The sequence below is a fragment of the Leptonychotes weddellii genome, chromosome 15 (assembly GCF_054177405.1).
Source record: "Leptonychotes weddellii isolate Sample4059 chromosome 15, ASM5417740v2, whole genome shotgun sequence".
Taxonomy (NCBI): domain Eukaryota; kingdom Metazoa; phylum Chordata; class Mammalia; order Carnivora; family Phocidae; genus Leptonychotes; species Leptonychotes weddellii.
The window spans coordinates 22,014,170-22,024,167 of NC_138383.1; the positions used below are offsets into that span (position 1 = coordinate 22,014,170).

A 9,998-nucleotide genomic window follows, 5' to 3' on the forward strand; every position below is an offset into this window, starting at 1 on the left:
AGAGGGAAGGATGCAGCTGGTTCTCAGGGATTCGAGGGCGTGATGCTCTCTGCTTATGGCTTAACCAGTCCACTTCTTTCTCACAGCAGCCTCCCCACGAAACAGGAAGAGGATGAGAGACGGTGGAACGCAAATCATGGTATTCCCCACATGTGAGTGCTTCTGGTAAAGGGTTTAAGAGAGAAGGCAGGGAAAGCTATTGCTTAGGGTGAGGGTTTACAACTCTAACTACCCACAGACCTTCCCTACTGACACGGTATCACTGAGCCTGGGCTGAGGTGAGGGTCTGCAGTGACAGCAGAAAAGGGACAGAGCTCAACTCCTGATGCCTGGTCTCGAGCAACTGACTCATTTATCCAACTTTTTATTAAAATAAAGAAAGAAATGCAGGGAAGAATGGTATTGGTTTTGCTATCAAAATCTATTTGCCTCCTCTCCTCCCCGACCCTCCCAAACTCTGCTTTAAAAAAAGGAAAAAAAAAAACAAACACATGAGCAGCTCAAAACTTCTCAGGAGTAAATTCTAGTCCCACTGTCTTCCCCAACTTTTAACATGCCTCGCTCTTAACTGCAGCTGTTCTACTTCGCCTGTTCCATTTCTGGATTGTGTTCAAGGTCTGGGGAAGAAAATACAGTCCTGAGAAGTGAAAAAATGAGTAATTAAGGAATAACGTTTCTTTCTAAAAGGGCCAGGTGAGGGCAGCATATTCCCCATGAAATCTCATTCGCACACCTCTTAGATATGGTTTCTTGTGGTCGGCCCACATTTCCCCAGAACAGAGTATGTGGTTAAAGACTAGCGAAATGCCAAGCTTCTCCTTAGGTTTTTACTTAGCATTTTCTCAGAGCCAAGGTGTTTAGGTTATCAGTGAGTGGGACGGCAGCCAAGGAATTGCTCTGGTTAGAGTTGAGCGACTGCAGCCTGGCATCCTGCCAGCAGAGGGAGCCCACCGGCCCTGCTGCCGCCTCGGGTGGAGCTGCGCCCTGTGGGTTGGTGCTGGGCGCCGCGGGTTAGGGCTGGGCGCCACGGGTTGGTGCTGGGCGCCGCGGGATGGTGCTGGGCGCCGCGGGTTAGGGCTGGGCGCCGCGGGTTGGTGCTGGGCATTGTTTCAACAGCTGCACAGATGCTGTGTGTGAAGTGGTGCCCGTGCGCTGCACCCGAGAATGAACAGGAAACACCTTCCCTTGCTACCCGAACAAATCACTCCAAATGATTTTTCCCTGAGAATCTAGAAACACGACCCCTTCCCCTCACCCTCCTTGATCTGAAAGGCTATCCTGCCTGTATTGCTTTCTGTTTGAGTTATGGCATTCAACGTCATTAATACACACACTCTACGGTCTCCAGAAGCTCGCTTACACCTCCAAGATGTCCCTTGCCCCCCACACCAGGCTTTGGGGAGCAGAACCACTCATTTATACTCAATCACCTTTCACCGGGGGTTCCCAGAGCTCACTTCACTAAGCTACGTAGACCCTAAGTGTTAGGAAATTCCCGGGGGCGGGGGGCTGGGTCAGGCTGGGAGGTCTGCACTAGGGAGAAAGACTCTCTGTGCCCTCTCTAGCCTCACCAGGCAGTTTCTTCCTGTGTCAAACAGGGCTAGCAAGACATTACTTCCTAGGGAGCTCCCGGGAACACTCACAGTGTCGGGGAAGGTGAAAAATCTACTGGTTAGGGACCCTAGATCAGGCAGGGCTAAAAGAAGAAAAATGTGTGTGGCAGAGGGGAAGCAAAAGAACCCTCATCTGAAACAAACCCAAGGAGACTGCCTCATAGTCAAGAAGGTTCTGCGTTTTTGAGTCTCACACCTAGGGAAAGTGGAAGGCAAGACCAACAGTGTCCACCCAGAAATGGAGCCAAGCACCTGAACAAGAACCGCAGCCCATTCCTCACAGGCTCCCTGAGGGTCTTACCAAGGACACGTCATCCAGGATGAGCCCAAAGGTCGCTGCTCGCTCTGTAAGGTCATCGCTCACCTGTCTGGAGACCAGCTCTCTCTGGGTGATCAGTTCTCCAGCATCAAAGCGAGCCTGGTTCCAAAGGAGGGCACAAGAGCCAGTCAGGACGACGAGGAAGCAGAAAGGCCAGGAAAACTACCGGCCACGTCCCAACCCACCCACTGCCACTCTCTGCCTGCCACCTAACTATCTCTTGGAGGCCGGGCTGCAGGTTCCAGGCTCCAGGCTGAGGCCCTGTCACTCACCACCACCGACTTGAGGATCTCTGTAGTGATGGATGGTAGCACCCGCTCATCATAGTCCTCCCCGATGCTGGTGAAGATGCGGGGAAGCTGGCTGGCAACGGGCCGGAAAAGGATGCGCAGGGTAATGTTGACGTTCTGTAAATCTTAGGGTAGGGACAAATGCTGGAGTTACAAATAAAAACCCCGGTGGCCTTCTAGATGACCTCTCCTACCCTCAACTTGCTGTAATTTGTAAGTAAAGTTGCTGATGTTAAGACCCTAGAGGGCAGGAGCCCCTATGCATAGCTTCCTTGGTACAAAACCCAGCAGAGCCGCGGAGCTACGAATTTTTAAAGGTTTGTGGTGATGACAGCTTTTCAGTGTGTGTTGAATGCCCTCGGACAGAAGCAATTCAGCTTACATGTCTGAGTGGTACCATGGGATGTTTGAAACAGCAAATGTTTTAAGAAAACAGGCCAATGCCAAGAATTTTCAGGTGAAGCCTTTCCAAGGCCCCCGCCAGGAGGATGCCTTGGAGAGGTTATCATGGGTCCTGCGGAAACAGTCCACACCGGTTGGACCAGGAGTACAAAGGCCAGGGCTGCAGTCCTACCCTGCTGTTCGCGAATGATGGGACCTCACTAAGCCTTAGCCAATCTCGGCTTATTTCCTTGTCTGTCAGAATGGGGGTGATTTCATCTGCCTTCCTGAACACTGGGGGGAAGTGAAGGAGAAATGAGATGTAACAGCACTGTGTCAAATGTGCAACAGATGTAAGGGGTCATCAGACTCATCTGGAGCATGCTTCTCATTACTCGGCCCAGGCAAAGGGCGGGGGCAGGGAGGGCTCACGAAGTTAATTACAACTTCCCCTGACGATTCAGGCCTGCCTGAGGCTAAAGCATGGTCAGCATCCTGGCAGTCACCAATGATACAGGGACCAATCGCCCATGGGCTAGTTCTGAACCAGGCACCCAGAAAAGCGGGAAATGCATGCACACTAGTTCCTGATCCCTGGAAATTCCTACCAACAGTTTTGAAGATGAGTAAGTAATGTATCCTTACAACAGTTGTAAAACAGCAGAGAAAGCAATCTTGAAGAGGTGGGAAGCTTAGAACTACGCTCTTAAGTTAAAATTTTATTTTTCTTGATTAACCCCACCCCACCTTTGATCTCTTGTGGGAGGCCAGCCAGACCCTTGAGGGGCCAGGAGCTACAGGCCAGGTTGCCCAATGCCAATTTACTCGTCCCCGTCTCTGCCTGACACGCATCTCTTACTACAGTCCCAGCTCACACGAAGTTCCTCCCAGGAGCCTTTGCAGCCACCTGTGGGGGCTAGCTGTTCTCTGGCCCCCTCCACCCCAAGCCCTTGGCTCTAGAACTCACCACGCTTACTGTAACTGCCCATTCACGTGTCTATGTCCCTAGGGGGACTGAGCTCCCAGAGGCCCCCGCTTCAGTTATCTTTGAACCACCCCCACCCTGCGACCCAGCACAAAACGTGGAACAGTCACAATAAGCAACACATCCGCTGGGGAACAACACTGAAGGCATCAAATGTTCCCGAGACAACAAACCAACATCCACACGACCCTCGCCTCTTGCTGCACGGAAACGTCACTGCTGAGCCAGCCCACCTGCCATCCCATTTACCACCTGTGCATCTCTCTGTGTAGGATGGTGGGAGAACGGCGATGGCAGTTCGTTTTAGGCCCACTGTGAATCCAGGGGCATGTCAGCCACCAGGGGACTGCTCTCAAGGGACTCGGGCCCGTGGGAGGCGCAGTCTGCTGAGCGGCCGACTCTTGATTTCGGCTCAGGTCACGATCTCAGGGTCGTGGGATTGAGCCCTTGGTTTGGGCTCCACACTGGGCGTGGAGCCTGCTTAAGATTCTCTCTCTCCCTCTCTTAAAAAAAAAAAAAAAAAAAAAAGGTAACAATGTGAGGCCAGCACTGCTGGAAAAAGAGGCCTTGGAGAACAAGGCAAAGGGTAAGCCGGCCGTGAAGGCACACAGAATGGCTGGAGCCTGGTTTACACAGTCACTCTGGGGAATGAGACCCAACGGAAAGGGTCGACTGAGGGAGTAAAGGCACTTTTATATTTCTTTAAAACTGGAGCACTACATAACTTTTGAAATAGACCTTTGTGTATTTCTCTAAATCTGTACAGCTGTGTGTCTACCTTAGGTCCATATTTCTATGAATCTGCGTTAAAATTCTCCAGGAAAAATATGCAAGGGGAGGTTCAGCTTCTCCTGGATCCTATGGCAACCCTCCCACACACTCTACTTCATGTGACCCACAGGCAAGACTCACCTTTGCTACCAGTGATCACTGGCACATTACGTGGTCGAGAGCGGCAATCAAAGATAATGGGTTTCTGTACCCAAGGGATGAGAAAGTGAGTCCCTTCTCCTACCACAATGTCCTGTACACCACGGAACCGGTCAAAGATGACAGCTCTGTGCCCAGCATCCACTAGGAATGAAGGATAATGACAAGTCAGAAATATCCCTTCACCTTTTAACCAAAAAGGCTATCTGTGAAAGCTCCTTGGTGCTGTTATTATTGTCTCCCCTCTCTTGCTGTCTTCCCGCACTTCTGGTCTCTAGCAGCTTCTAAGTAGCCACAAAACTGAGCGATCCCCTCCCATCCCAGTGTCTTCCCAAGGACTCAGGTAACAGGATCTGTTCTTCAGCATCCTTTCTCCTTGAAACAACTGGCTGCTGATTTTCTGATTAACTATCCCATCCCCCAACACATTTTCAGGATATCACCTCCCAAAGCTTCTTTCCAAAACTCACCAAAATCTTCACTGTTACCACATTCCATCCTGGTTCCAATTTAAGGCAGCGTTTCCCAGAAGCAGCTCCCTAACCTTGGAAATCCTAAAATTTGGAAGGTCCCACTCCTTCCAAGAACTTGGCTTCTCTCAGGTTTTAAGGGTTAACAGAGCTGTTCTTTTCATTCAGAAAGAAATCAGTGATGGTGATTAGTCTAGTTGTGCGGAGTGGCTACAAAGATCAGAGCATAGAGCTGCGCCATTTAAACCAAGTAAGCTTTTCTCGTCAGCTGTTCTGTCTCTGCCTTATTGGACTTTAGAGCTGCTCCAAATACCTTCACTCTGAAAGTAACCCTCCTCTTGCCAGACAGTCACATATGAGGTAGGTCAATCTATTGCTGCTTTCCAACCATGAAAGCCAGAGAAATGTCAGAGTTGGAAGGTAAACCAGTTCAGTCCTACTGCTCGATCAAAGAAGAAGCTGAGACCTAGGGAGGGGGGAAATGGCTTGCTTAAGGTCACAAAAGAAAGTGGAAGAAAAGTCAGCTTAAGCCCCTGCCACACTGTTAAAAGCTGGGCAAGGCACCTCGAAGATATTTTGTCTGGAATGACCCCTATGCAGCAGAGCAAAAACTCCCACTTGGGTAAGGGCACCAAAGATCTAAAGCCCTTGCTGAGTTATTCCACACGAGGCAGAAAGGAACAGATGAGATCTCCATTTCAGCTAGCCAGCAAGATCCTGACACTCTGCTGCAGCATCACTTCAAACCAACAAGAGCAACTGGGAACGTTTAACCAACAACTAGGCTGGGAGGCTCTTTGCAAAGAAAGGCTCTGAGAGAGCTTATGGCTACAAGGAAGGACAGAGGCTCGACTGACAAGGCAACCATATGGTGCGGGATGGCACCAGGTGACCCTCTTGGTCACAAACACATTCACAGACAGCGGCTGCCACGGGGAGTATCACGTGGGCTGTGCAGACCAATGGAAATCCTCCGGCAAAGGGCAGTGACCCACCACCCCCAGTGCCTCACCGTTATACAAGGCAGAGTTCACCACTCCTCCTGCAACAGCTAAGGCCAGGCCGAACTTGCCAATGGACTCAAACACTTTGGCAGCCATGTCTCCTTCTGCCGGACCCACTCACACCTATGGGGATAAAAACAAAACAAACAACTTGATCCCAAAATTCTAAGAGAAAGCCCTCTCTGAGACAGCATATTCACTTCTCAAGCTGGCTATTTATTTCCCCACTCCTGAGGGCTCTAAATCATGCACTGAAGGACATAATAAATAAATAACTCTACAGCTTGGAAAAGTGTAGTACCAATTCTGCTTTTTAAATTTTTCTACTTCTTTCTTCGTCTTTTTTTTTTTTTTAAGATTTTTGTCAGAGAGAGAGCATGCACAAGCAGGGGGAGGGGCGGGCAGAGGGAGAAGCACGCTCCCCGCTGGGCAAGGAGCCCTGTGGGGCTCGTGGGCCACAATCCCAGGACTCTGGGATCATGACCTGAGCCGAAGGCAGACGCTTAACCGACTGAGACACCCAGGCGTCCCTCTTCTTTTTCTACCACTAAAGAAAGGGGGCACTTGATTCAATAACGGGAATGAGGCATGGGCTTGATACCCCCCCGAGAACTCCACACCACACTAAACCACCCTTCCATTTCCTGGACAAGCGGGCCCCAAGACAAAGGCTGGGTGGTTGGTTCTGGATAACTCTGGTCTGGAAAAGTAACTCAAAGAATGCACTACATGGTGATTCTAACAGCAAAAGTAACACTAACAGTTGGCTTTTATGCCAGCAGGCAGTCTTCTAATGGCAATTATTTAATCCTCACACCAACCCCTATGAAGCAGGTTATTACAGATGAGGAAACCGAGGCACACAGCAAGGTTACAAGAGGAACTGAAGATTACTCAGCCATTTCGTGGTGGAACCAGGATTAGAACTTGGAGGTCTAAGTCTAGCAAGCCTGACTTAACTCCTCACCGTAGTGCTTCTCCACCATCAGGCATTAAGAATAACCTGTTATTATGGAAGCAGGAGGTGGGCGATATTCTGGGACCAAGATATCAGAAGAACCAACGGGGCAAAAAGGCTCTCGATAGCTGCAGCGCAAGGGAGAACCCTGGAAGAAGGGGGAGGACGGGGCTGAAGCGGGGTGGGCGGGAGCACGACTAACCTAACTAAAATCTACTCCCGCACTCAACTTTTTAATGCCCCGCCCCGGCGTCGTCGTCCACTTCAGATTCAAATCCTCCCTCCCAGACCTGAGGCTTCCTTGATCACTTCCAGTGCATTTCAATGTTCCTTACCCGAGGCCAGGCCACCGTCCGGACCCCGCAGCCTTTCCATTTCCAAGAGCTTCTGGATTATTCCTCACCCCGCCCCCATACGCACCTCCCTTACTCGACGCAACCCCTAGCTCGTCCCGGGCTCACCCCCTCTCCCCTTTGACACGAGGCAGACCAACGCACGCACCCCGCCCGCCCAAATTGCGAATGGGAACCCAGAAGGGATCTGCAGAGACGCCCGTGCGCCGACGGAACCTTCCCACCATTCTCACCTGCTTCCACTCTGACCTCCACATGAATTCCCCAAGCCACACATACCACGCATGCGCCGGGCAGCTCTTTCTCTTCCCCGCCCCCTTCCACGATCCGGACCTCCGATTGGTGGGGGAGAGCGCTGTGCATTCTGGGAAGGGCGGCTTGTGGCCTTACCCGGCTTCCCGGCTCTTCGCATATGAACTACAATTCCCAAAAAGCCATTCAGCGTCTGGCCCGCGCTGAAAAGCCTTTCCTCTTTGGTGGGAAACGGACGAAAGGTTGTCGCACAGCCTTTTGGGGGCTGTAGTGCCTTGGGGTTAAATGCACGTGCCTGTCCTGAACGGGTGCTGGAGCCTGCCAGGAGGTGAGCCCTAGGGCCTCAGAAAGAGTGGCTGGGGATGCGGCTGGTGTTGGCAGGGATGGGCCGGGGAAAGTTTACGGCTGATGAAGGAAGACAGGTGAGCACCCTGCAGAAAGTTGTGGGGAGATAACTGGTGGGCTGAGAGACCTTGAGGGAAGCAGATGGGGCCATCTTTCCAAAGCCCTGTCACGAAATGTCCTGAGTGGTGGGACATTGATTGCCCGAGCCAGAAAGAATCTTAGAAACCATCTGGACTAGGGGCGCCTGGGTGGCTCAGTCGTTAAGCGTCTGCCTTCGGCTCAGGTCATGATCCCGGGGTCCTGGGATCGAGTCCCACATCGGGCTCCCTGCCCGGCAGGGAGTCTCCTTCTCCCTCTCCCACTCCCCCTGCTTGTGTTCCTGCTCTCGCTATCTCTCTCTCTGTCAAATAAATAAAATCTTTAAAAAAAAAAAAAAACCAAAAAACTAACATTTAAAAAAAAAAAAAAAGAAACCATCTGGACTAGAAAAAGAGGACTAGAGAGAGGAAGAGATTCATTCACGGTCATGCACCAATTTAACAAAGGGGCTGGGCTTAGAGTCCGTGTCCCCTGGACACGCACACACACACAAACTTATTTGGAAAAGTGGCAAGAATAATACAAAGAACACATATCTCCTTTACTCAGATTCGTCTATGGCTAACATTTTGATCCATATGCGTTATCATTTGTTCTCTCCCTCTCTCTTCCCATCTTCTCTCTCTGTATTTTCTAAGAATAGGGGCATCCTCTTATATAACTTAAGCAAGTTTATCCCCTGCATGCCAATTTTATCCATTGACCCAATAATGAACTTTATAGCAATCTCCACACACCCTCACCCCCATACAGGATGCAGTCTAATATTAGGTACTGTATTTATTTCTCATGTCTCTTTAATCTCCTTTAATCTGAAAATTGTCCTCAGCCTTCCTTGTATTTTATTACATTAAAACAAACAAAAAGCATATTTCTCATTTTGGTTTTGTCTGATGTTTCTTCATGATTAGATTCGGGTTTTTCGTTTTTAACTAGGATACTACCTAAATGGTGTATGGACACTTAATTTTAACAAAACTAGACCCATTTCTGGATTCTACTAGGATTGGATTCTTTCAACTTCTTTTTCCTGCATCTCCTCTCTTCTCTGTCCCCTTTCTTTGTCTCCACTTTCAAATGACCAGAGATAGCCACAGCAGCATTCTTCAGGTGGTATGAGTTTGCCCTACCCAACCACAATTTTTCCCTCTGACTGCCAGAATGCAAGCTCTATGATAGCTGAAGGTTTAGTCGGCTGTCTTCATTGTTCTATTCCCAGAACATACAACAGTGCCTGGCATCCGGAGAGTCACTGCCTTAGAGAGAAACCCACTACCGTATGAGCACTCATGCACATGAAGCTTCTAACCAGCTCTTCAGTGCTTGAATTACTTGGGATATTAGTGATGAGGGAACAGAAGGCAAGCTGAAGACAAGCACAAGCTGACACCCTGCAACCTCCCCCCACTCCCCACTCCTGGGTGGGACCTGTGTGACATTCTTCCAGGAAGCTCCCAACTATCTTAATGTTAATGCCTTGCTAGAGGGGAAAACCACCTTAACTTGACAATGGCAAGGCCTCTGGTATTTTGTAGGTCCTCTTTAGCATATGAAAGTTCTTTTGAGATCTCCCTTTTTCCTTACCTCCCCCAACCCCATAGTATATAATCAGCCACTGCTCACAACCCCCGTACAGCAGCTCTTTCTGCCCACGGGTCCTGTCCCCGTGCTTTAATAAACCACCATTTTGCACCAAAGACGCCTCAAGAATTCTTTGGCTCTGGACCTCACCTCACCAAACTTCACCTATATTCCAAAACCATATCATTAGTTAGAACAAAGTCTAAGTTGCTGTATCAAGGAGATCCCCAAATACAGTGAGTGGACTAAAGAAGATAGAAGTTAATTTCTCTTTGCTCCACAGGCCATTCACAGGCCTAGTTTTCTTTCATCTCATTGGTTGGCCATCCCCTAAAAGATTGTCTTTACCTAACCGTGGGCTATCTGTGTTGCAGCCTGCAGGAAGGGAAGATGGGAAATTTAGGATAGCAGTTTTGTT

The 9,998-nt window shown here is 49.8% G+C and overlaps 1 protein-coding gene across 1 annotated transcript in view; it reads right to left on the minus strand.

Annotated features, from left to right (window-relative positions):
- PHB1 (prohibitin 1) overlaps positions 1-7,626 on the minus strand; it is a 10,787-nt gene extending 3,161 nt beyond the window's left edge. The window contains exons 1-5 of the mRNA XM_081805158.1: positions 7,537-7,626; positions 6,001-6,115; positions 4,501-4,662; positions 2,205-2,347; positions 1,915-2,031 (exon numbers count right to left, since the gene is read on the minus strand). Coding sequence (XP_081661284.1) covers positions 1,915-2,031; positions 2,205-2,347; positions 4,501-4,662; positions 6,001-6,088 — 510 coding nt within the window. The 5' untranslated portion in view covers positions 6,089-6,115; positions 7,537-7,626. The remainder of the gene's footprint in view (positions 1-1,914; positions 2,032-2,204; positions 2,348-4,500; positions 4,663-6,000; positions 6,116-7,536) is intronic.
- Positions 7,627-9,998: the final 2,372 nt, after the last annotated feature.